Source organism: Crocodylus siamensis, chromosome 5 (genome assembly GCF_052110815.1).
Source record: "Crocodylus siamensis isolate JL-2025a chromosome 5, ASM5211081v1, whole genome shotgun sequence".
In the NCBI taxonomy this organism is placed as follows: domain Eukaryota; kingdom Metazoa; phylum Chordata; order Crocodylia; family Crocodylidae; genus Crocodylus; species Crocodylus siamensis.
In genome coordinates, this window is record NC_143399.1 from 13,820,453 (window position 1) to 13,847,591 (window position 27,139).

Genomic DNA, 27,139 nt, shown 5'->3' on the forward strand with positions numbered 1-27,139 from the left:
TTGCCTCATGTCAAGGTTTTGTTAGGATTTCTAAATTGTACTAAGGAAAGGAAAGAAATTTCATTTCAAATACAACAATTGCATTAAATGTCTGGAGGAGCCCAGGGGTAAAAAACAATCAATTTTTTTTTAACGAGTTCAAAGAGGTTCACATATCTAATAGTAATATTGCATTGCTGCCTTCAAATATTAACTTGATCAAGGTCATGCAACAGGTATTTTTGATCATATGATATAGTAGCAGCTTAAAAAAGTGTGTAGATAAGAGATTAGCTGAAGTACTGTGGTGAAACAGGTTTAAAGCTTGCCAGGCACTTGTGATTGTTTAATATTGTGTAACCATAGGACCAGATAGCACATGATGCTATCCGATCAAATATGTGAATCTCACATTTTGGGGGGAAGACATACAGATCCCAAAGACCTTTACCTGGTAGCCATGTAAACTTCATACAAGATATGTTCTTTTTCATGGTAAATGTCTCTCAACCAAATGTCTGACTGATCAAAGAGCACGTCTTAATTCCTATAAGGTCCTTTTACAATTTAATAAATAAAATGGTAACATTAGCAAGGAGGTATCTTAAAGACTGGATTTTGCACAGCCCTGGGTGCACTGGCTCTGGGTAGCAAAGCATTCAGGCACATGCCTACTTTCAGTCCTTGAGTAGTCCCACTGACTGATTGAGAAAGTCAGTAATGTTATGGTATGATAGCACGCATGTACTTGGGACACTTACAGTATACTGGCACTCATGTACTTGGGACATTCCTTATCATGGCAAGCAAAGCACTTTTCCAAAGATCCATGACAAGATGGGCTTAGTGGAATAAACAATACTCCTTGTTAGTAATTAATCCCTCAGAAAAGCTCTGTATTATGGTGACAAAGCACATACCTCCATGTGTCTGTCGGTGCGAATGTGGGTATACATTCACAGTATGTTAGCTTCCAGCTATATTTTCCAGATGCAAATGGTAAAATTTAGGTAACTAACTTTTAGCTACATCATATACACAGCAGTGCCAGTTGCATATAATGTGCATTATTATAATGTGTATTACTCACTCGTATCTATACTTTGCTGTCTATACCTGTTTGAACACAGAGCCCTAATACAATGTAATTGCTTTTGAAAGGTGCCAGATTGTGGCGGTGCAGGTTTCCCCATGTTGCTCTTGTGTTGTGCTGCAAACCCAGCGTAAGGCTACCCCCCTGTGAAATGTAAAGGCTGTTTGTGCCCTTACTATGTAGCTGATGCTCTGGATGTTAGAACTGATTGTGTTTTTGAGATGTGAATACTTTTCACATGGGAACTGGTCACCAAAACATGTGATCACTAATAACCCAGCATGGATTTGAAATATTTTTGACCGAGGCATGAAAGATGGAACCTCATTAAACCAAACTGTAAAAACAGCCTTCTTTGCACAGAAAGTAGGGGTGAACACGTACATCTTTGCAAGAGTGAGATGAAATCCAAAGACTATTTAACTTGGTGAAGGCAGTGTATGTAGTTCTGTGTTCCTCTTGCAAAGGCTGATGCTATAACTAACACAATCTTACAATTTGTCTGATAAATTCTGCACATCCATTGGAAAGAGATTTTTTTTTCATGCTTATCCCACTGGCTATTGGAATAGATGATATTAGGATGGAACTCTTGGTTAAAGTATCCTCACATTTTTACTTCTTTGCTGAACTGCTCTTAAAGTATAAACCATTGTCCTTCCACTAAGTTTAGTTAGATGCTAGCAAACGTCCATTCTAATAACACCAGGTCATGCTGAATGCACAGATTAAATACAGGACAACCCCCTTAATCTGTTACGAATGTTAAAGATAAATCAGCAGTTAAAACACGGCAACCATCTGGTAACAGCTAGGTGCATGACAAGCTGTGACTTCTGCTTATTACACCAAAATGTTGTTTCATCAGTGCCTTATCTTTCCATCTCTCAACCTCCTATTTGTTTGTTTCATTCATCTGCCTTGTCCTGTCACGAGCAGACATTTTCATTCTTCTTTATACAGTATCTAGCACAGAAAATGGCTTGATCTTTGACTCAGGCCCTCAGGCACAACCATGAAAAAAACAACAAAGAAAACCAATGAGTACATTGGCCTTGCCTTTTTTTGCCTTAGGCTTTGTGCCAGCAAATACTTCTGAGTTACTCGAGTGATCCCATTGAAGCCATAAGGGCTACTCACATGAGTAACGCATTCACTCATGGTATCAAGTCCTTAATTGCTTAGTTTCTACAGGCAGGTTTTGTAAAAAAAATATCAACTACATCACAAAACTCTAACCAAACAAAACTGGAAGAGACTGGTGCCATAATGTGAAATATCACCTCTTGCTAGTGCTTGTGGGGGGAATCTAGGCAATTTGATTTTATGCAAACCTAGGAGTTTTATGTGTGTATGGGAGTTTCTCATTAAAGAACCTCTCAATGTGGCCCAGATGTGATCAGACTCCAGTCGGGGTAATGAAAGTGGGGAATGCCAACTGGTGCCTACAGAGGCAGGCTTTACAGCACTGTGCTAAACATCAAAATCTAAACTGTTGGAACAGTTATTAACCTGTTCCCACGTAAGAGCAAAACGTGACACACCAGCTGTCAGTGGAAGTGCATGATGAGAGGTAGCAGAGGAGTCTGTTTAAATGGCAACATATTGGGCTGCTAGAAAAAGCAATTGTGGATTTTGCCATTAAAACAATCCCGGTGTATAATATCCTTTTATTGCTAGTGTTTCCAATAAAAATAATTGTAGCCTCACTGGCAGTGCGGAGAAACAGCATTGCATATAAAACAGAATAGCACCCCACCCACCTGCTTTTGCCGGTTAGGTTTGTTATTTCACTCACTGGAATATGAATGTCAAGGGAAGCTTAAAATATTGATGAAAATATGGTCAGAGGTCTCAGTCAACCTCATGAGAAATATCTAAAAAGAATAAAAGATAATGGCATTAATATGGGAGAGCAATTAAATCAGAGCTCAGATGTGTACACGCATGCCAATTTATTCTATTTGATGTGTAAACAGTAACATGAATTATATTACGGTAAAGCGTGATTAAATGTGGAGAAAATTCTAAAGTTACAGAATTATAGAAAATTAGGGTTAGAAGGGACCTCAAGAGGTCATCTAGTCCAACCCCCTGCTCAGACAAAACCATCCCCAACTAGACCTTCCCAGCCAAGGCTTTGTTTAGCCAGGTCTTAAAAACCTTCAAGGATGGATAGTCCACAACCTCTCTGGGGGACCTGTTCCAGTGTTTTACTACCTTCCTCGTAACAAATTCTTCCTAATATCTAACCTAAACTTCCCTTGCTGTAACTTGAAACCGTTGCTCCTTGTTCTGCCATCTGCCACCACTGAGAGCAGTCCAGCTCCATCCTCTTCTGAACCTCCCTTCAGATAGTTGAAGGCTGCTATTAAGTCCACTCTGTCTCCTCTTCTCTAGATTAAATAAGCCCAGTTCCCTCAGTCTTTCCTCAGAAGTCATGTCCCCCAGGCCCCTCACCATTTTTGTCATCCTCTGCTGGACTCTCTTCAATTCGTCCACCTCCTTTCTGTAGTGGGGGCCCAAAACTGAACACAGTACTCCAGATGTGGCCTCACCAGTGCTGAATAGTAGGGAATAATCACTTCTCTTGACCTGCTGGCAACACTCCTACCAATGCAGCCCAGTATGCCACTAGTCTTCTTGGCAACAAGGGCACACCGCTGGCTCATGTTCAGCTTATTGTCCACTGTGACCCCCCGGGTCCTTTTCTGCAGAGCTGCTGCCCAGGCAGTCAGCCCCCAGCCTGTACGGGTGCATGGGATTGTTCTGTCCTAAGTGCAGGACTTTGCCCTTGTCCTTGTTGAAGTTTGAGAGATTCCTTTTGGCCCAATCCTCTAATCTGCCTAGGTCACTCTGAATCCTAGCCCTACCCTCCAGCGTATCTACTACTCCCCCCAACTTGGTGTCATCTGCAAGCTTGCTGAGAGTGCCCTCTGTGCCATCTTCAGGTCATTGATGAAGACATTGAACAAAATTGGCCCCAGCACCAACCCCTCCACTTAATAGCATCTGCCAACTAGACACTGAGCCATTGATTACAACCATCTAAGCCTGATGCTCCAGCCACTTTTCTATCCACCTTACAGCCCATTCATCCAGCCCATACTTTTTAGCTTGGCTGGGAGAACACTGTGGGAGACCGTATCAAAAGCCTTGGTAAAGTCAAGGTACACCACATCCACTGGTCTCCCTGCATCCACAGAGCCAGACATCTCATCATAGAAGGCAATCAGGTTGGTGAGGCATGATTTGCCCTTGGTAAATTCATGCTGACTATTCCTAATCACCTTTTTCTTCTCCAAGTGCTTAGAAATGGATTACTTGAGGATCTGCTCCAGGATTTTTCCAGAGACAGAGGTGAGGCTGACTGGTCTGTAGTTCCTTGGATCCTCCTTTTTCCCTTGCTTAAATATGGGCACTATGCAGGGCCGGCCCACATTTTTTGGGCACCCCTGCAAGAAACAGTTTTGGGGCCCTGAAGAAGCTGGCGGTGGCGGGGGGAAGGAGGTGAGCAGCTGAAGAAGCCGGCGGCAGCAGTGGCAGCAGGGACAGGAGGGGTGGCGAGCAGCCAGATGTGAAGCCAGCGGCAGTGGCGGAAGGGAGGGGGAAGGTGAGCAGCTGAATATGAAGCCGGTGGCAGCAGTGGAGCGGGGGGGTGGCGAGCGGCTGGACGCAGGGGGCCCCTTAGCTGCAGGTTTCGCAGGCTAGGACGGGTAGCTTTGGCATTATGTTTGCCCTTTTCCAGTCATCTGGGACCTCTCCTGATTGCTTTGAGTTTTCAAAGATGATGGCCAATGGCTCTGCAATCACGTCAGCCAACTCCCTCAGCACCCCCAGGTCCATGCCATCCGACCCCTTGGACTTGTACACATCCAGCTTTTCTAGGTAGTCCCTAACCTGTTCTTTCACCCCTGTTGGCTGCTCACCTCCTCCCCAAACTGTGCTGCCTGGTGCAGTAATCCGAGAGCTAACCTTGCCTGTGAAGACAAAAGCAAAAAAAGCATTGAGCACGTCAGCCTTTTCTGTATCCTCTGTCACTAGGTCACCTCCCCCATTCAGTAAGGAACCCACACTTCCCTGATCCTCTTCTTGCTACCAACATACTTGTAGAAACCCTTCTTGGTACCCTTCACATCCCTTGCTCACTGCAACTCCAATTGCACTTTGGCCTTCCTGACTTCATCCCTGCACGTCCAAGCAATGCTCTTATACTCCTTCCCAGTTAATTGTCCAAGTTTCCACTTCTTATAAACTTCCTTTTTGTGATTTAGTTTACCGAAAAGTTCCCTGCTAAGCCTAGCTGGTCTTCTGCCATATTTGCTAGTCTTCCTGTGCATCGGGATGGTTTGTTCCTGCACTCTCAGTAAGGCTTCTTTAAAGTACAGCTGGCTCTCCTGGACTTCTCTCCCTCTGAGCCTGGCTTCCCAGGGGATCCTTCCCATGAGTTTCCTGAGTAAGTCAAAGTCTGCTTTTCTGAAGTCCAGGGTCCTTTGCTGCTCTCCTCCCTTCCTTTCCTCAGGATCCTAAACTCTATCATCTTGTGGTCACTGCTGCCCAAGTTGACATCCATTTCTACACCCCCCACCAATTCTTCCCTGTTTGTGAGCAGCAGGTCAAGAAAAGCATGGCCCTTAGTTGGCCACTCCAACACTTGTACCAGGAAGTTGTTCCTAACACTCTCCAAAAAACTCCCTAGATTGCCTGTGCGCTGCTGTATTGCCCTCCCAGCAGATGTCAAGGTGATCAAAGTCTCCCATGAGAACCAGGGCCTGTGATCGGGAAACTTCCACTAGCCGTTAGAAGAAAGCCTCATCTACCACTTCCTCCTGGTTTGGTGGTCTATATCAGAGCACCACAACATCACCGTTGGTGCTTTATATCCATCCATGACCATGCTCCAGTCCTGCGAGCTCCCACCAAGTCTCTGTTATTCCAATCACGCCATAGCTCTGTGACTGCGCAAGGATGTCTAATTCTTCCTGATCATCTCCCAGGCTCTGTGCATTTGTAAAAAGTCCCTGCTTTGCTTCACATATCTGTGAATAACTATCACACCATATGTCCTGCCTTTGTCAGTTATTAGTATTGGTTAGTTTACATGCTAACTAATTGACTGGTACTCTCCACTGGGGATATTTTCAGCTTTTTATCTTTGAGCACCAACTTTATTTCTTGTACAAAAGTTTATCATCTTAATAATAATAACAATAATAATAGTAAATATACAAGTTTTTTCAAACCAACTATGTGCAGAGACAAAACGAAGGAAAATTAGTATTCCTTTTATTAACTTATTCATGTTCACTTTGAAAAATATATGAAATACAATTAAAATAAGTACAGACGCTGCCCATGCCACTTTTGTCACAGGTTGGCCACCTCTGCTTTAGAAGGGTTGTGTAACAGATACGTCTCAAGCACACTTCACAGTTTTATCAGTGGATCAGTGAGTATAGGACAGAAATTTAAGCAGCACTTGTATAAATAAATCTGATAATGAAAGTATGGGGCTTTTTTGTGTGTATGAAAGAAATTTTAGTGCATATAAAGGATTAAAGACTGGGATATCGGATAGGCAGAGTATAAGCAGTTCTACAAACCCAGCTAATATCAAGTGGTGACAATCTTGGGACCACCAAACCCAATTCCATGTGTGACCTTAGTCACAAGTAAAAAAAAAGATATAAAAGGAAGGGGCATCAGAATATAAGTGAGGTTATCTGTGAGCAAGTAAACAAAAAGCCAGAAATAGAAAGGCATAGATATGAGACTGGTAAGTTGTTAGAGAAGTAACCCAGGCAGAGAGATAGGAAGATGTGAAGGCTATAGTGAAGAGGAGGAGGAGAAAAGCATGATGAAATATGGGTCAGGTATAAATATTTTATTGTTAAACTGCTGCAGTATAATGGATCTGTTCGTGGTGGGCCAGATCAGACTATGTCTTATTGAGGTGACCCATGTAGATAAATTCCTGAAAATGTTATTCATTTTGTCTTCTGTATCAAGTGAAAAAGATTATTCTGAGCACTCAGGGTTTAAGCAGCCTTTTATTTAATGACATTTCTAACTGTGAGCCAAATAGTTCCCTTTGCCTCCCCCAGGAGAACAGACATGCGCCGGCACATCAGTTTTAGGTGGTATAATGGGACGTGGGAAGTTCTGAGTCTATGACATTCTCTTTTTCTTCCCTCAGTCCTGTAAAAACCCCCCAGGAATGGCCTGCGGGAGTCATGCTATACCGTGGGTAGGGCTAAGATAACTACTTAATCTGCTGCTGCATTCTGTCTTTTCCATCTTTCAAGGAATGACCATGTAAGCTAATCCTAACACAGTCTGCATGATCTTACAGGGAGTACTTCATGCCAGAACTTTTCTTCCTTCTGGAAGGCCAGAAGGATGTAGGGACAGTTTTCGTTTACAGATTTCAATGCTCAGGTCTGTTCTCCAAATCACAGCATTCACGAGCTGCACGTGGTACATTGAGGTATTCAGAAAAAAAACATTTAAAGCTGTGTCGATGGCCAAATTGCTGATTCTCTGATCTGATCTTCAGATTCGCATGTAGCTGAATCAAATTGGGACAGTGATCCGAATCAATGAATCGATTTAGATTGACAGGGTTAGGCACCTGGCATCATACATAGGGGAGGAAGAGACACAGGGACCTCCTAGGTATGATCCAGAGCAGTAAGCACCTAAAGCTAGCTCAAAGGCACAGCAGTGTATCTGCACCCTCACTCCACTGCAGGACTTAGGTATCTGGCTTCAGGTGAGGGGGGTCCTCTGTTATTTCAGGATCCTCCAACATCTCTCTTGGGATCCAGTGTGCTTGAGGTGACTTTAGTATCTTTTTGCTACCTGCCACACCCATTTGAATCACAACAGAGCTTATAGCAAACATTGATAACTAGCTGGTTGATCTGGATTGTTTCCGGATTGTGACTTGGACAAATCCTAGGGCATCTCCACTTGGGATATGTACCAAGGTGCACATGAATCAGAGGAGGGACAGTGAGGACTCAGTAACACCTGAAGAGTTTTGCTGCAAAAACCTAACCTGACACCTAACCTGAATGCTCAAGCTCACCTGGGCTGAATGTGCTGTGCAGATATACCAGGTCTTTCTGTTCCTCATCTGTGCAGTGGGGATAATACCACTTCCCTCTCTCACAAGGATGTTGTAAGGATACATACTTACAGTATGTAAGAAGTGCATAATATTATAAATTGTATCAATCGAGGCTCTAAATGCAACAGCAAAGCTGTGGAATTGTTCATTTTTCATCTAGTCCTTAAACCTGTTCAAATTTATTTCATGGGGATGGGAAGTGGAATGGGGAAGTTCATTCCATAGCTAGCCACAGATTGGCCTTTCTTTATGTTTCCAAACTGTATGTATCTACATAAGTGCACAGAAGAATCTGTCACATGCAGTACAGTATTCTGTATAAGATCCTGGCTAACCAAAGAATTAAACACATAATTTACATAAGGAAAAATGACATGCTTGTATCCTCTGTTAGTAAGGAGCAAATTGCCAGGGTCAGCACATGTGGTTTCCTTTTTCTTCTGCAACAAAACAAAAAGTAAAAAGTTATTAAAAATGAACTGATATGTCACTGAATCAATTATGTAATCTCCGTGGAGATCAGAAGACTAATTAATTAGATCTGATTTAAAGATTGATAATGATTGTAACTGAATTATATAAAACGTGTAACACTGCAGAGGGCTTCGTTTTGTATTTTTTACACAGACAGAACTCCCATTAAAGTCAGTGAGAGTTTTCCTGTTCTTTATTCTTCATCTTATTACGAGGGCAAAAAGCCCTTGCAAAGAGCAAAGAATCTATTACCAAAGAGAATAATAATTAATTTCTAGCAAGGTTTATGTTGCTAGAAACAGTTTGTTTTAAAACTGCTTTAAAAAATGCAGTCAGTCAATGTTAGATGTCATGAGTCTAAGCAAAGCGACTGCTGAGAATGCCAAACTCCACTTCCCCCAACTGGAACGTCAGTGTAGGTCAAGGTACTTATACTCTCGGTTGGCACAAAACTTAATCTGCTGATAAGCTATCACATGGGTTACACCATATGAAGAGGCTTCTAGCAAAGTCTGTAAGTAAGGAAAACTGGTGTATAGTCTTTCCTGTGGAAACTAGAGCACTTTCTTTGTCATCAGTTCTTTTGTCCCCCTTCTTTTTTCCTTCACCAGCCATACCCTGCTAGTCCTACTGTATTTCTAATGCATGCATGTATAACAACAGCTGGGAGGAAAAAAAGCAGAGCTTCACAGACTGCCAAATGAATTTGCCATGTTGTTGTCTCCTGTCTACCTGCAGGATTTGCATGTCATAAGGATAGTATGTCTCATAATCCTGAAGGACAGACTGTCTGTCAGCTAATTTGGGCTTATCCTGGGGAAGCCTTTATTAGTCAGAACTTAAATTAGATCCAGTAGGACGTGAGTGCAAAGGGTGCCTTTCCCTTTAGACATAGTCCTGCCACTCCTGTGCAAACTAGCTTTTGGACTTGGTCTCAGTCCCACACTGTCTGATTCACCCTCCTTTTGGGATGGTGCTCAGTGTGCTACCAAAAGGTGCTCAGCTTCTCTAGCAAGGTGAACAATGTCAGCATAGAAGAGAATAGAAGCAACTAACATAAATGAAAGAGATAAACAGTACAGGACATCAGAGAATTCAAGCCAATGCTATGGCTACTAAAGTGAAGCAATAAAATGTGTATGTGGTGCAGGAGATTCTCTTATATCTGTTTACCCTGAGATCCTTACACTTGGCTGTGAAGCATCTGGTTCTGGGCGCTGTAACAGCGTATTTAACTAGGTGTACCTCCAGTGAGATTCAGATGAGATTTTTTTTTAATGGACGCAGTGCACATAACAGGAAGTGCATGCTTCCTCATTACGCCTATTCACTGAAACAGAAAATCAGTCAAAAAAATATGTTTGTTCGATGCCAAGGTGTTTTGAGTTGCACAGAGACAATAATTATGCAGCTGCCTGTGGAGATGCATCTGGATGACCATGTGTAGAGCAGGCTGGAGTTCAAGCATAACAGTTCAGGTCTTCTATTCCCCCAGCCCTGTCATAGAAGATCTTCGGTCACTGTGGGGCCAGGTTATAGTGACTAGATGGTGTCACCTTTGAGACAGATGGTTTTTGAAGCCGTGACTAACAGCAGCCACTGGCTACACAGCACTGTTACTAGTACTCAGGTACTAGACTATAGGCAGAAGGGGGGGGGGGAAATGATAATTTAGAATGAAAAAGGAGAGATTTGCAGCTCTTCTCAGCCTTTACCATGCTGTCTGGGGGAAGGGAGAAGTGTGCTACTTTATGCCCGTGATTAGAGTTAAATCACACTCACATTCAGCACCTTAGGGTCTTGCCATGCCCCCCACAGGAGGGTAGCAAAACACTGCAACAGGTTCCCCAGAGGTGGTGGTCTCTCCATCCTTGAAGGTTTTAAAGACAAAACCATCCCTGGATGGGATGGTTTGGGTAAGGATGGTCATGGTCCTGCTTTGAGCAGGGGGTTGGATTAGGCTCCTGAGGCCCCTTCCAACCCTCATCTTTCTATGATGCATTTTTTAAAGTGGACACATACAGACATTACACTTAGTCTAAGCCAGTGGTCTCCAAGGTGGGGGGTGCGCAAGACGATCCACTGGGGTGCAGGAAGAAAATATTAGCACTATTTATAAGTATATTTATATAAATATACATATATTGGGGGTGCGTGCTCAAAATTTTTTTACTGATGGGGTGCACGAATATAAATATACGTATGTGGGGGGTACGTGCTCAAAAATTTTTTACTGATGGGGTGCACGATCAAAAAAGTTTGGAGACCGCTGGTCTAAGCCATCGGAAATCGAACGAAACTAGGGTGGCCGTCACAGGGGCCAGTCCAGTTGCCCTCTGTCCTGCATTGATACAAAACCGGACCCCTTTACGTCCTCTCTTTTCTCTCGAAGAGACCATCCTCTGCTTTGCTCTACCAGAGGAAGTTTGTCCTGTTTTTTCCTCAAAGAGAAAGTTCGTCCTCTGTGTTCCTCTACACGAGAAAGTTCGTCCCGAAGAGAAAAATAGAGGACATGGAGCTGTCCTCTACGATGGCCACCCTAAACTAACCCCAGGACCGTACAGACGTTCGGCCTGGCGCGCGGGCCCAACCCAGAACAGGCCTGACACCGCGGCCGGGGGGAGCTCCGCCCCGCAAACGCTTGAGATAGGCTGGTCTAGACCCCGCCCCGCCCCCCCCCCCCGCACAGGTGGGGCAGGCGCAGCACGTGACCAGCCCGGCCCGCTCCGGGGCACGTGGCTCTGTCCGCGGGGCGCCCCGCAGGCCGCCCGGCGCCAGCACTGCAGCCCGCGCCCGGCAGGGGGCGCCGGAGGGGTACACACCTGGTAGGCGGGCGCACGGCCCCGCCTCCCCGTGCCGGCCGCTGATTGGCCGGCCGGCACGTCCGTCAAGCAGCGGGGGCGGGGGCGGCGGCTTGTCACGTCGCCGCGCGTCGCTGCGGTCGGGAGCCGCCATGGAGCCGGGTCCGGGCGCGCGGCCGCTCTGCCACAGCCTCGTGCTCTGGGTGAGTGGGGGATCCCCCCACGGGGCCGTGGGGCTCCCACGCGCGACCGGGGGGAGGGGGAGGGAGCTTCCTGCTCCTGCTGTGACATCACGGTGCCTCTCCCCTCCGCGGGGACACGACCTCGTGGGGGGGTGCACACGCGTGGGTGCCGCGTTCACTCCACCCTGCAGATGCGTGTATGTAGATGCACATGTACCCGTGGGTTGGCGTGTGCCTCCTGACCCCCACGTACGCCCACGTGCGTACCGACATTTTTCCGTATCTGGCCGCGTGGGGACGCTCCCTCCGCTGGGTGTGGGTCTGGGGGTGGATGTGCACACCAGGGGGAGGGTGTGCAGCTGTGATACGTGAGTGTGTATGCAGGCGGGGGGCGGGGGTACGTGCAAGCACCTTGAGCCCAGCCCTGCGCCTGTTCAAGTGGACGTGCGTGTGTACGTGAAGATGTGCATATGCACGTGCCAGTGTAGATGTGTGTATGGGTTTATGCATGTGTCTTTACCTACACGTACACACATACGCGTGTGCATGAATACATGACTGCTTACATACATATGTATACACACACATCGGTACGTGCAATAATCGTCCCACACATGCACATGCATATCCATATATACATATGTATCTACATGCCTGCATACACGTGTGTGTATACACATATATCTTTACCCGCACACGCATATGCATGCATCCATACATACATACGTATCTACATGCCCACAGACGTGTGTGCATGTATACACATGAGTACATGCATACATGCACCCATTCATACATACATATCTACATACTTATGTACACGTGTGTGTATACACATGTGGTTGCATGCATACAACTTTACCCACGCATGCACAAGCATATACACATCCATACATAAGCATATACATACTTCCCTATCTACATACCCATGTACACATGTGTATACACACGTGGGTACGTACATACATTTTTTACTCTCAAATGCACACATATATACTTACATGCATATCTACATGCCTGTGTACACATGTCTGGGGGGGTGTATACACACATGGGTACACGCACACGCATATACATGCATCCATACAGACGCACATGTCTACATGCCCTTGTACGTGTGTGTGTGATATATTGGGCAGCTGTCCTGAAACACCCATTCTCACCAGGGAGGCTCATCTCCGCTAACACTGTGGGAGGGAGCCGATGTTTATTTCACGCCTAACACATCAGATTGAAAGACATCAGGAGCCGCCTGTGGGGTCCTTGCCCTGCTTCTCAGTTACAGCAGAAAGGCTGCAGCCCTCTGAATTATACATCAGCAGGGATCTGGCTTCTTGGGAGTGCTGCCCTTGTATCCGGCTTTCCCGTGTTGTCACTGCTCGCGGGCCAGAGCTGATATTTGAGGCTGCCGGAGCCTGGCAAAGGAAACCGACAAGGAGGCAGGTGCATGCTGGAAATGAAGGTTTCATTTGATGGGAACAACTGTTGCTCTGCTAGGGGGAAGGTGGGGAAGGAACACAGTTCTTGAAAACAACAAATGGTCAGTGCAAGAACAACGGTGTAGGTAGAAAGTGTAGGCTCATCTCCTGGGCAGAGGGGCTGGTTAGCACTTCTTTGGCTTTGACTCTGACGTTTGTTAATAATTGAACCAAAAAAGGGAATTAACACACCATTTATAGTGCAGATGAATTGACAAAGGGAAAAAAAATAGATCTGAGTTTTAATTTCTTCCCTTGGCACATTGCACCGGTGAGGTTGTCTAAATGCAGGTGCTCTCACAGTATGAGATGTGCATGGCTGCCTGCACCACCGTTTGCGTAATCAATCAAAATGGAAGTTCCCTTCATTCTTCCTCTTCAAGCACATAAGCAAAACTGTTCTTGTCTTTCCAATCCACAGTAGGCTTGGCAAAATCTTTTGACCAGATTGAATTGTACTAAGTTAACATGTGATTTGCAGTTGGAATTACATAAAGCAGCTTGCACATTATACTGGGGCTTTGTAGCACTCAGTGTCTTTTAGAAATTCCAGACATTTGGTATATGCTCTTTAGGAACAGGGAGGAGGAATTTCTAACTCTTTAGAAGTATTTTTAAGATATAGGGAAAAAAATAAATAAGTATAAGAAACAGTTTGGCAGCAACTACAATTGGAGGAATTCTGTTGTTACCCCCCCCCTTTTGGATATATATGTGTGTATCTATATTAGATGCTTGTGTGTGTGTGTGTGTGTGTGTGTGTGTACAAGTTCCATTACAGCAGAGCCTATAAGTCTTACAATGTTTTAATAACATTCTCCTTTGCTTTTTGCACTTCTATTAATAGTTTTGCACATATGCCGTATTAAATGATTAGTGTTCAAAAATAGTTCCTTTTCTCTGATTGTATGTCCTTATTCCTTTCTCCTGACACTTTTTTTGTCATCTTTTCATCTCTCCAGCAATCTCTTTTCTTAGCCTTGCTTCAGCACATGTTTTTTTATCCTTTTGTTTATATATAAGTAAAAATCATTTGATTTTGAGAATGCAGGTCTTCTTGTAGTCTAATGACAGTGAACTACCTGCACTTTTGACATATTCATAGAGTTGAAATGAAGAATCTTGGACTAATTTATTTTTACTAGTCTTGCTTAAGAAATGATGAGCATAATTCTCATTTAAACAGCCTGAATTATGTCAAGGGACCTTAAAATGAATGCTAATTTAATTTTATTCTACTTTAAGACATCTTTAAATTGCCAGACTATTATATATACATGAGAATGAAGCCATGTTATATTCACATATCCAATTTAAACATGTGCTGTAATAAGAGTTCATGTCTGCATGTACATTTTCTAGCCAATCATCTTATTTCAGTGACCTTGAACTATATGCACAGAGTGGAACTATATGCACAGTAGCAGCAAAGAGGCAACTGTGACCTGACCTGGCTGTGTCACATACCTGCAACAGCGTCTTAGGCATTTCAGTGCCCATTACAATAGTATGGGGACAGCTTCTTAGTGTGGTAAAGCAATGAATACTCTTGAATTTCCTTTAGCAGCACTCAGCAACTTTTTAAAGCTATGGACCAGATTGACCCAGTTTGGGTCAGAGGCGGATGTGTGCTAGGACCTAGCCACAGCTGTTGCCTTTCCCTGAGAGGTAGGGGAAAGTGGCTGCTGTTGAAGCCCTACACTACCAAATGCCTCGGAAGTACCATATCAAGAGGCCAGATCTGATCTGCAGGCCAGGGGTTGCTGATCCCTGCCTTTTAGCATTGTGCTGTTTACTGGAAATGCCACTTGTCCAAATAAAACTTTTATCTGGGACTTTATATTTACATCGGTATGGACTTGGCCATGTGTTATTAGAAACATTACTATCTCTCTCTTATTTATGTGTGTGTGAGTGTGTGTGTGTGTGTGTATTATATAAAAATAAAAATAGCCGATGCACTGGCATTAAAATAGTGGTATCTTACACTAGACCTCAGTCCTGCAGACATACACTTACTTAACAGGTACCTGTGTAGTCATGTTACTCAGTGGGACTGTTCATACTTGAAGTTAGGTGTGTTGTGTCATATTTTCTAGGGAAAATGGGGCTTGAATCCTGCTGACACTAAGGTCACTGATAAAACTTCCAGTGACTTCAGTAACACCTGATCATGGCCAGAGTGAGAGTTAGAAGAGTAGATCGAGAGCTAGAAGATTTTCCATTTACAGCTCTTCTTTTCAGTTCCATTATGGTAATGTTTCTTAGAAAACACTCTGAAATGAAACATAAACTTAACCCCTATATTTTTACAGGTTTGGATACTTGAAAATCAAAACGTGCCTATGAAAATACTTCTGAAATTAACCCTTCAAGGGTTACTGCTGCTGTCCATAAGTAGAGGAGGAGAAAGGTGTACGGTATCTAGAGAAACTTGTTCATATTTTCCCATTTGCAAGTTTGGAATAATGGTGTACATGTTCAAGCCATTTTTTTTAAAAATTAGAGCCTTTTTAGAGCATATGGACACTATATTTTTTAATTCTTATTTGTTCTCCTACACATCTGCAGGTAGATTTGGACATATTAAGCCCCAAGGAATGTTATATGGCTGCATCTGTGGGAGAAACCTTAACAGTCTTACTGAGCTGGGTAGTGGCCCTTTGAAACACACTGTGGTGATCTTTGAGTGCTGTCTCCGAGACTGGAGTCATAGTTGTGATCACACAGAGCAGGCTAGTCATTACTGCTGATTAGCCTACTTGCAATGCTATGCTTCCTCCAGTTTGGGAGCTGGCTTGCCTAAAGCCATGCAGTGTTTGGTGCCAGTATGGTGGCTTGTGGTTTATGTGTAGTTTTAGTTTCAGCTCTTTAACAGTGTTAATAGTCACAAGGGTAACTTCCCCTGGATCCAGTCCTGTTTATTTGAGGTGTTTTTCTTTAAAAGCTACCATCTCCTTTTTTTCCCTTTCACTTCTAATAAAAAAACCCAACCCAACCTGTAGCTCTTTCAGTTCACAACCTACTTGCATGGCTAAAACTTGTAAGACCTGTCTTCAGAGCTGATCTGGCTGTGTTAGCTGGAGAACTTGAAGTGTGGATCATAGGGATAAATGTAGGGGTGATTTTTTTTACTTTCCAAGTATAGTAATCTATGTCTGTCTGATAACTAGTTATGAGCATGATCCTGTTTTAAACTGCAGGCATTTGGTAGTGGAACATGTGACAGCCCAGAAAAAGAAACACTAGGAGTTATGCCAGGAGGTGTGGCATTCAGCCTTCAAACATGTGCAATGCAAGCCTGATAGCTCTGTTTCTAAGGCAAAATTTTTGTTCCACTCAGACAGATGGGTGGCAAAATTTAAACCTGATGCTGGGCCACTCTGAGAGGTAGCTCAGTTGTAGTGAGAGCAGTCCATAGATGCTGTAAGTCACAGCAGTCGTGGATGTCTATGAGCTACCGTCCTGTTGGTGCCCTGGCAGAGCCATCTCGTTGTCCCTTGCAGTGAGCCTGTGTGTTGTGGAGGGGGGAATGCAATTTCTCAACACATTTTGCTCTTTAGTATCAACTTATCAGACTTCGTGTTCATTTCCAGCAAATAATTCTGCTACAGTGATGAAGAGTCAATCCCTCTTCCATTAAAGTCAGTGGCAAACTTCTGTTGGATTCATTGGTCCAGGATCAGTTTGTACTGTGGAGATTCCTCAGACCTATATAACAGATGTTTTATATTTCTACCACAGCACCAGCAGTGCCCAATTTAAAAATGTCCAGTGGAACTAGGACATCCTGTAGGGTGGTCTTAAGTTCAGTTGAAGATACAGCAACATGTTTGGAAGCAAAACAACAGAAAGCCAGACTTAGCAAATACAAACTGTGAGGTCATAAAGAGCACAAAAACATGTAATTTTATGTGCATTGCGTAGTTAACTTGTGGAACTCCTTGCCGTAGGAGGTTGTAGAGGCAGATAGTATGATCAGATTCAAAAAGAGGACTGGACAAATTCATAGATGATAGATCTATTAACAGGATAGTCAGATACATATTCTCTGACATCTGTAAACCAATGATTGTAGATGGCAGGAATGATAATGAAAAGGGGCTAGATCACTCTAGATATAGCTAGTTCGGTGTTCTCCCTCTAAAATAGTGCTGTCAAACTCATCTGGCCTCATGGGCTGGATCAGCGGTGTGGGGCCAGTCCACGGGACAAATCAGGCCTGCAGCCTGGCCCTGCACGCCAGATCTAGCAGGGGTCCCAAAATAACCAGAGGAGGTGCTGCTTGCATAAGACCTGGAACTGCTGGGGTGGGCACTGAGTGCAGCATGGTCCCAGACCTGCTGCTCTGGCCACTCTGGGACCATGCCACACATGGTGCTTGCTTCTGCACGCTGGGCCCAGCATATGTCCCATGTTCCCTGGAGCAGCTAGTCTGGGACCACCCCCTATACAGCACTGGATGAAGTACCTGCTCTGTCTACTCTGGGACACACTGGAGCAGGCGCCACATGTAATGCACAGGGCCATCCAGCAAACCCCACACATGCTGCCTGTGGGTCTGTTTGAGACTCCTGGGTAGCATCGGGATCTGGATGATAGGGCTCTACACACCATATCTTTGCCACCCTAACTCTAAAGCATCTCTTCTGGCCACTGTCAAAGATGGGCTACTGTGGTAGGTGAATCAGTGGTCTGTCCCAATGTGGCATTTCTTGTGTGCAGCCAAACATTAGCACAAACAAATTCTATTCAATAGCTATGAGGAACTATTAAAGCAGTCCAGGGATCCTAGGCTTAGAGCCCGCCTGGTCCCCTAGAGCAGCCTGTACAGGGGGAGGTTGGCCTGGAATGCAAAGGGCTTGCCCAGCCCAGCCCCTGAGCCCCCGTTGAGCATGGGGATTGCTGGGGCCTGGGCACAGGCACAGGGAGCAGAACAGCAAGGGCTGGCACTGCTCAGAGCCACAAGGCAGCAGGTGGGACAGCTGCAGTTGGACTCATGTCCTGGTGCTGGGACAGAGCTGCTGCTGGGATGGAGTGAGTGGGGGCAGGCAGGGGCTGTGGGTTAAGACTGAGGGGCGCTGGCAGGGTTTGTGGGTTGGGAGTGAGGGGCAAGGGCAGGGGCAAGGCAGTGGCATATCAATGCTGGTCAGTGACCCACATACTGGTGAGCAAAGTGGGCAGGGGCAGCTCTGATTTTTTCTGTGATAAAATCAAAGGCAAACGCCAAAGTTTATAGATATTTAGAATTCATTTTATTATGGTGATAGAGACACTGGTAAGCTTCCAAATTGCTTTAAAATTGTAAATATATTAATAAAACTTTGCCCAACTGATCTTTCTTTATATAGTGGCATTTCATTTTAATCGTGGAAGAATGCAGATTTGGGGTGTTTTAATGCAAGAATTTGGGGTTGTGGGGGGAGGTTTAATCAGAGAATTGGCAATTTTAAAACAGGGAACCCCAGGATCTCTATTGGTGTGGCAAGTGGTGGTATCCAGGCAGAGGAGCCTGCCCAGGGCCAGAACTGGGGACCCAGCTGGAGGGCAGATAAAGTGGCTGACCTTCTGGCCGTGTGGGGTTAGGAGGACATGGTTTGACAGTTCAAAATAGACCATCGCAAGGAGCACATTTCCTGCGCGATAGCTGCCCAGATGGCAGAGCAGGGACACCAGTCATGACATGACAGCAGTGTCGTCCAATGGCCCATGGGCAGCTGGCCCAGAGATGCAGGTTGCTCTGCTGCAGTGCCCAAACCACAACCCAGGCGGCCGTGTGGTCCCTGTCTGGGTCTGGCAGGCATGCAGCCTTGGGGCCGCAGGTCCAAGGGGGAGGATACTATGGCAGGGGGCAGCAGGTTACAACCAATGCCAGACTGCAGCAGTGGGTAGAGGGTGCAGGGGCCACTCTAGGTTAGCGCTGCTTCAGCAGTCCTGCCGCCATAAGGGGCTAGAGTCCTCAGATACCAACTGGCTGGTCCTCAGAAGCTCCTGAGGGCCTGTAGCCCTAAGCTGCTTGCCATGGCAGCTTTTTATACTGCTGGGTTAGCACAGGTGCTGGCCCCAGGTTCTAACTCCTTGTAACTGAAGATTCGGGAGGAGCTGGGCAGTTTGCCCCAAGTGGCAAAATTTGCCCCACACCAAAGTGTATATTCAGACACATGAGCTGAGGCACAAATCTTCAGCCCAAATTTGTGCTGCTGCTATTTGAGCTCACGTGCCTGTGGTTGTGGATGCGCCCTCTTAAGTCAAAGGTATTAAGTGCACTGGGTTGGCCTACAAGCTAATCTAGTTTTATGAAATGGATTTTGATATTCCGGGCTGCTTAAAGTAAAGGGTCGTACTAAAAAGTAGCATTGCAGCAAATTCCCTGCCCTATCTAATGAGACATTGTAATGATTGTCTTTTTTTTAGTTGCAGACATTTAATACTGCTGCACCCTGCAAAGATGTCCAAGACTTGACTAATGGTGTTGCCATGGCACAAGTGCTTCATCAAATGTAAGTTGATGGTTTAGTTCAGTGTGTATCAGATTATGCAAGGTGCTTATTTAGGTTTCACAGTCTTCTTCGCCAAGACCAAGATATTTGAAATGAAGTAGGTCTTCCTTAAAACAACAACAGACCCCTTCCCCACCCCAAACCTCCCTCCAATTGTAGGTATTTCAAAACTTATGAAAGGGACTCCTTCTTACTTTGGGGGTGTTGTTAACCCGGTGTCAATAAATCTGATGAAATGACTAGAATGGAACTTCAGAATAATTCGCCTTCACTTGCTCTCCTCCTCTTTTCAGGATATTGTAACACACAAAACTAAATACAGGTTGGTTATACAGTATATTTTTTCAAAACTGGCTAGCAAAGGTAAATTGAATTACAAAGTCACAGTCATGCAGGTATATACTTTCTAGCTTGCAAGTATGTTTTGTTCTTGTTTATGCTGAAAAAATACAAACATTAAAATCACTTCTGTTTCTTCATGGCTTACTTTTGTTAGATCATAAAAAAACATAAAGCAGCACTACATTCACAATACCAGCGTTCATCTAGTCAAATAAAGGGCAAGATTGGGCAGTTTTAATATGACTGCTTTTCTGTAGCAATCAGGACTTCCGGCTTTGTACCATTTTCTTTGGAGTGGGAATTCATGTCTCTATGTAGTATTCCCATTAGAATTACCCAGCTTCTTGACCATTTTGCTTCCAGCAGTTGGGAGCTTTTACAGGTCAGGTGTTAAAAGTTGACATCAGGAAGTGCTGGTTTATTTTCTAATTTAAAAAAAGGTGTGGGGGAATATTCAAAATAACTTGAGCTCCTGCTAAGGTTATAGCAGTGAAATAAGACTGCAGTGGCAGTCAGGAGTCATGTATGGTATGTCTGCTCTTTAATCTTACAGTCAATTTAAATAGTGCTGTTATAACCTAGCATTTCAATGAGATAATGCTGCAGCTCAGTTTTTGGGGCCTTTCTTCTGGCTCAGATACTAAAAGAAAGATTTATTAGGGGGCATCTTCTGTTTAAACACACAGGACGCGTCCACATGTGTGTGGATGTTTGGTTCACCAGGGACAAGTAGTGGCAGCATACTTTGTGCCACAGCTAGTTGTCTCTGGGGAATGCCTGTGTTTCTTTGGTGTTAAAAAGCACTTGCATATAAAAACTAAGCACAGGGAAGTATTCAGATATCTGTCTTCAGTTCACTTAAGTATGTTCTTGAAGCTCAAAATTCCTTTTTCCTAAAGAGTAGTGGATTTAGTGTTTTATTCAATAGAATTTATTCAGCAGGGTAAGAAATTCCCTATAGCACAAATGAAAATGCAGTGTCCAGGAACATATATAACTTTGGGATACAATGGTAGACTTTCTACTGGAAAAAAATATTGGATGTTTGATGTTTTATTGAACTTCTGCATTTACTAAATATTAAACTGGCATATATTTTGTTTTCATTTTAGAGATGTTGCCTGGTTTGACCAATCATGGCTAAGCCGTATTAAAGAAGATGTTGGTGATAACTGGAGAATTAAGGTATCTGAAATGAAAATTGGCAAAAGCTAATTTGCTGTTGTTTGGGATGTAATTCCTCAGTGTATCTGATATTATAGGCACACCAACATAGCATTGGGCAGATTGAAAAAAAATCCACCACACTGAAACAAATTTAAATATATTTGAACTGTATGTTACCAAGATTTACTGCTACCTCTGTATTTCCTCCCTTACTTTAAGTATGCATAGCTTTAAGATAAAACTGCTGTATAGACTTTAAGTGAAGAGCAAGATATTTTTGTACTATCCTTTCATGAAGTCTGGGAAAAGTTAGCAGTTAATAACCTTTATTATCCTTTATATGCCAGGCCAGTAATCTGAAGAAGGTTCTACAAGGAATTATGGACTACTATCATGAGGTAGGGGAAAAACAGCAGTTCATATTCAAATACAAAGATTGTTTTGTTTCATTTCCACCAAACTCTAATGTGAACTCTAGAATAATACTAGTTTTTCTTCAGTTATAAATGTCTTATTGAGAAACGCATGATCAAGGCTGGTACAAGAAAATCCCGCTTAATCTGGAAGTACTCAGAGTACGAGTAAAACCTGGGTGGAGTAATGGGGCTTTCTCAAGCATGCTGCACCTTAATCAAATATGTGAAACTTGGTTGCAGGCAACACCCTGTGGACTTATTCTGTCTAGTCTGTTTTGATTTTAGCAGCAGACATGCTCAGCCAGCTGTAAGTAATGTCTCTACAGCCTGATTTTTTACTTGTGGCAGTGATAACACAGGAACAGGCATATTGCGCATGAAGTGGGTAAGGAGTGGGTTTTTGATCCTGCAGTTTTATAAAAGTATGCATTATGAAAAAGTTCCTGTTTTATCTGGCTTTAGAAGTTAACTAGTGCTGAATGTTTGCAGTACTTGGATGGGAGATCTCTGGGGGAGCAGTTGGAGGTATATGGTGCTGCTGTTCTTAGGGTTAGATTGGAAAGGGCACTTGGGCACAGCAACTCTAAGCATGGCCTCCTGAACCCCTGGAAGAAGATTTTGAATTCTGTTAGGGGCCTAGATCCCCCATACAACACCTGCAGGAGTTAGGTGTCTCAGAACAACCTAGAGGCTAAACGGGCATAAAGATGGCCACAGAAAATACTGAGGATAGGGCCACCTCTCTAAATCCAGCGCATCTCTGGAGCTTAGGTATCTTACTCAGGGCAGTAGGGAAGCGCCTTCCTCCATTTCAGAGTCATAACTTCTCTTCAAAGGTAAGCATTTACATCCTTTTTGTTTATATAACATTTCCTGGTGCAGAGACAACAAACCAGGTCTCCTTTTTCTCCCCTCCCCCTATGAATGTCACAACCATTGAGCTACAGAGTTATGTTCGCTCATGTGTGCTCATGCTCGCTCACCTGCTAGCACCCTCTCAGTCAGTCAACCTAGAATTATTTGTCACCTAATGTCCCAGGAGCAGAGAAGCATGCACTCACCTCACAATACCCTGTAGCCTGGAAGTCTGGGGACCCTCCAGAGAGGTGGGGGGCTTGCAGGCTGATCTTTGAATGCTTAGGGAGCATTTTAAGATAAAAAAGTGAGGTTCCTTGAGGGCTAAATGGCAACTAAGTTTGGACTTGGGCTCCTAAATTCTGCTCTAGTCTGTGTTTGGATCTGTTCCTTATTTCTAGCAACAGAAATGTCCATTCCTTTAACTTGATGGAAAGCCTCATGGATTTGGATGGAGAAGACTTGGCAGACCATATTTTCTTGCTTGATTTGAAAACAAACAAGGATAATACATTATTTGATGTTTAATCAGGCAGTTACTTTTCTGCATGGTGTTTTCAAGACTTATTTTACCTTGCCAGAATCGGGTAAAGTTCAGATAGGCATCTTTAATAAATATAACTGTCTTTTCTTTACATTGTAATCTCTTAAATATGAAATTTTCTGTGGCACTTCTGAGAAAAGAGGCAAATTTATTCGAAGAAATTCGCATGGGTTGGTGCAAAGCTTCAATAAATTGCTTGGATATCTAAATAGGCAGAGATGCAAGTTTTGTTAAAATAGCAATTTTGTATCACAGACTTTTGTTTCTTTTCCCTAAAGAACTGAGAAAAGAAAATGACAGGTCTTCATGTAGCAAATGAGATTGGGCTTTAGTTTCAGGGAAATAGAATAGTGTCAAGTTGTATTTCTCATAAATTAATCTCTGGTTTAAGCTTTTACTCTCTTTTACCATAGGATATTTTGTTCTGTGTTCCATACTGGGTAATATTACCTTCCTTTTTACAAATTCAGAATAACAAGGGAAACTGATGATTTATTTTGATTCATGAAGACCACAGGCTGTCAGACATTTAAAAAAAACCCCAAAAACACACTTTACCAGAAGAAGCAGCACATTAGTTTGACATGGTTCTGCAGTATTTGTATAGGTTGGGTGCTTCAGCGAGGCTTTTTGATGTTTTTAGCTCAAGCTGATTCAATCAGCCATTAGATAAAAGTGCCAAAAAAAGCCCCACTAAGGAACCCAATCTATACAGATGTTGGGTGAGCTGAGTCCATCTAATGTGCTGCCTCTTCTGGGAATGTGTTGAGCTCGGTGCAGGAGTGCATGGAGTTTGAATCAAAGCACTGTTTTCTGTTGTTTTTTTAACGTCTGTAAGCAGCCACAGATCTTAGCTAAGAAAAACGTTTTATATTATTGCTTAACAGTTCCACGATCATGTGATACAAAGGGGCAAAGGATGGGGCAATTCTAGAAAATCTCAGCCTCCTGCAATTAGAGCACCCTTCATGCAGTGTGTATGCTTTTGCATATGCTTGTGGTATCTATGTCTAATATTGGCTTTTTATATTATAGTACAGTAGGTCTTTCAAAATGACTGTGTACTAACCTCAGTTTACTGTAAGCGGACATAGGCAATGTTGAGCTTTTCACTCTTGGTTACGTTGGGAAATTGAGTCTGCCCACACTGGAAATGGCAAGGAAATTAGTCGATTAATTAAACAGCTGCTTGCAAGTTGTCGGCAGCTACTTCCACTGCTGTCAGTACTATATGGAACTGCTGGTTTTATGTCCACACATTTGAAATTGGCAACTGCTTGTCTGGTTCACCAGTTATTATGCAGTTTGAACAGAGTACAGTGTACAATTCCATTACATCACCTGGAGTGATACCCAAAGATACCGTGCACTTAACCAATTCCAGTCTCTTTTGGAGATCTTCCTTATAAAGCTACACAAATGGTCCCTGGGGTTATTAGCTACTGGGACCACTCACCACAGGGTTACTTTCTACCTTCCCTCCTTTGCCATAGCTAAAATAACCATGAGCATCTCTGCCTCAATTAAGGCAGCAGATGAGGATTTCATTTGATTAGAGCTGGGGCTGTCCGGGACTGAGAGGGAGCAGGCAGGTGGGATGGAGGTGGGATTATATGAAGTGAGGGAGGTACAGCCCCAGTGACATTTAGAAGGCCATGTATGGAGTCCCTAATGGTGAGCAAAGCTAAAATGACTACTCTAGCCATTTTGATTTTCTAGTCCTTTACATGCTTTCCACTGTCTTCATAGTCTCATTACCTTAATTTATAATTGCTGTCTCAATATTCTACCATCAATCAAGTGGCCAGGTGGTAGAATAATTGTATTTCTCTTGTTCAGGACTGACTTGAAGCGACCAAGGTCTTTTCCCTCATCAGTTCTAAGATGATCAGTTTTGTATTCTTTCCTGTCTTGAGGTTTTGTCCAGAGCATTTCCCAAAAAACCTTTTTACTCAGTGGTTCACTGTTTCCTTTGGTGCTAAATATTAATGTTGTATAAAATCAAGAATCCAGATTTAACCTTATCTTTTTTTTTAATTCTGCAGTTCTTGGGTCAGCAGATCTCTGAAGAATTTCTTCCTGATTTAAATCAGATATCTGAACATTCAAATCTTACAGAGCTGGGGAGGTTGCTTCAACTTATTTTAGGTTGTGCAATCAACTGTGAAAAGAAACAAGGTACCTACTGTTTTCAAAGGTATATTTAGAAACGAGCATTATCTTTAGGAATATCTTATTAAAGGAAATGGTGACTATTTCCTTTAGTATTTAATGTGCATCTATTCCAGTTTATGCAGTAAGATAAATACTGCATAAACTGGAATAGATGCACATTAAAAGTAGTTCCTGCCCTGAGTTAAACTACAAGTTTAAGCACCCATCTGCTGATGTGTTATATCATGTTCATGTGTATGCTTCTTAGCTAGAATTCATAAAAACAAAAAATGTATCTCTGTACAGTTCAAATGGCTTCAATTTTTGGTGGAGTGGAGAGGTGCCTTTAAATTTATTTATTATACTATTAAAATTGCAAATTGATTACAAAATTTGTGTCCTGGCTTAAGGATACAATTTAAATTAAAACTAATATTTGAAATTCTCTCCAACTTACCTGTGGAGGGTTGAGAAAAATGCTTTTTGTGCAATAAATAATGCCTTTACAAGCACTCAGAATGGCACAAGAAAATCCTGAGTATTGGGTAGACATTCTTGATAGGATAGGTACCGAACCTCCTCTGGATATAGACCAAATAACTACATAAGATGTTCTTGAGTAATTCATACATTTTGAATCAGTAGTATTTTGGAGACAAGGCAGCATAGACCTGCATTGAGAATTAATATTAGCAATGCCAGTTCATCTACCATACTTTATGTGCCACCCCAATTGCAAGTTTTTCACAGCAGACATTCTAGAAATATAAAATAAGCCAAGCAGTAGTGTTTGTTAAGGCTATAGGTTAGAAAACCTTTAAAAAATGGAAATGCTTTAAAAACATTTCACTCCATTGTGCACACGGTAAATTTGGGAACATTTATAGTAGGCAAAATATTAAATTGTTCTAATTGACTATGTATTATACAACTTTTAATATTCACAATGCAGTGAAAAAGCCTAAAGCAGCTTTTTGGCTCTTGAGTTTAAACACAACCCTTCTGTCTTGGATAATAGTTTAACTGTGTGGCGGTGGCAGTGGAGTGTTATAAATTTCAGTTATAGCTTTCAGGCCTTCTGTTGTGTGCAGCATAAGCTGTCTGTGCATGAGTGGCAATATGTTGATACCTGTAATTTTGCTGCCTTCATGGAAAGGGTTGCATCATAAAGTTTATTTACAATTCATAGATCTGGTCATTTGTTTTTAATTTTGTTTTAATTTAATACTCTGAAGCCTTTTTAGGGTGTTCTTGGATTTGTTACTTCAAAGAATCAAATTCTTTATAGACATAAAAGCTGCCTTTAAAGATATGTGAACTATGTACGTGGTAAAATTTGTCTCCAAGCACCAGTTCTTTTCAAACTTCAGTGTGGTCCTGCCCATTGGGTTTAATTTGATAAACCTGTATGTAAAGTAAAAATGTCCTCATTGGATTGTAATTAAAAAGAGCAACAACTTTCCTGCAACGCTAAACCATAGGAAATACATTCTTTGTTCTTTGTTGGTGTCTCAGATATGGAAAGGGCAGTTGGTAACTCAGTTAGGATAAATGTCGCTATAAATTACTGTAAATATCTTTTCATTGTTACAGAACACATACAAAACATAATGACCCTAGAAGAATCTGTCCAGCATGTTGTTATGGCTGCTATTCAAGAGGTGAGTGGTAATTCACGTAGCCTAAAACAGGAGAGCTTGAATGTAACTATTTAGGACAAGCACATTGTGTCCTGCCATTCTTCCATCTTTACTGCTTTCCTCTGTTCAGGTTGTAAAAATAAATTGGAAAGGTGCTTGAAACATTCACATGGGCATTCCTCTTATGACTCTGTGCTATCTGTTCCCCTGGACTGAAGCATAGTCTGTTAAAGAATCCTTACTTGTTTGTGCATTGGTCCTTAGAGGGTTCTTAAAACCAGATGGAAGTCAGTTGCCCTGGCCTATCTGGGGGATCAGGACTGAGGAGAGATGTACTGAGTTTTCTTTTCATTTGGTTGCACGTTTAGCCCCTGTACTTTAA

The 27,139-nt window shown here is 43.0% G+C and overlaps 1 protein-coding gene across 1 annotated transcript in view; it reads left to right on the forward strand.

Annotated features, from left to right (window-relative positions):
* Positions 1-11,556: 11,556 nt before the first annotated feature.
* Positions 11,557-27,139, forward strand: part of HOOK1 (hook microtubule tethering protein 1) — a 40,358-nt gene continuing 24,775 nt past the window's right edge. Inside the window, exons 1-6 of the mRNA XM_090048463.1 lie at positions 11,557-11,682; positions 19,554-19,639; positions 21,094-21,166; positions 21,496-21,546; positions 25,009-25,141; positions 26,711-26,778. Of these exons, the coding sequence (XP_089904589.1) occupies positions 11,632-11,682; positions 19,554-19,639; positions 21,094-21,166; positions 21,496-21,546; positions 25,009-25,141; positions 26,711-26,778 (462 nt within the window). The 5' untranslated portion in view covers positions 11,557-11,631. The remainder of the gene's footprint in view (positions 11,683-19,553; positions 19,640-21,093; positions 21,167-21,495; positions 21,547-25,008; positions 25,142-26,710; positions 26,779-27,139) is intronic.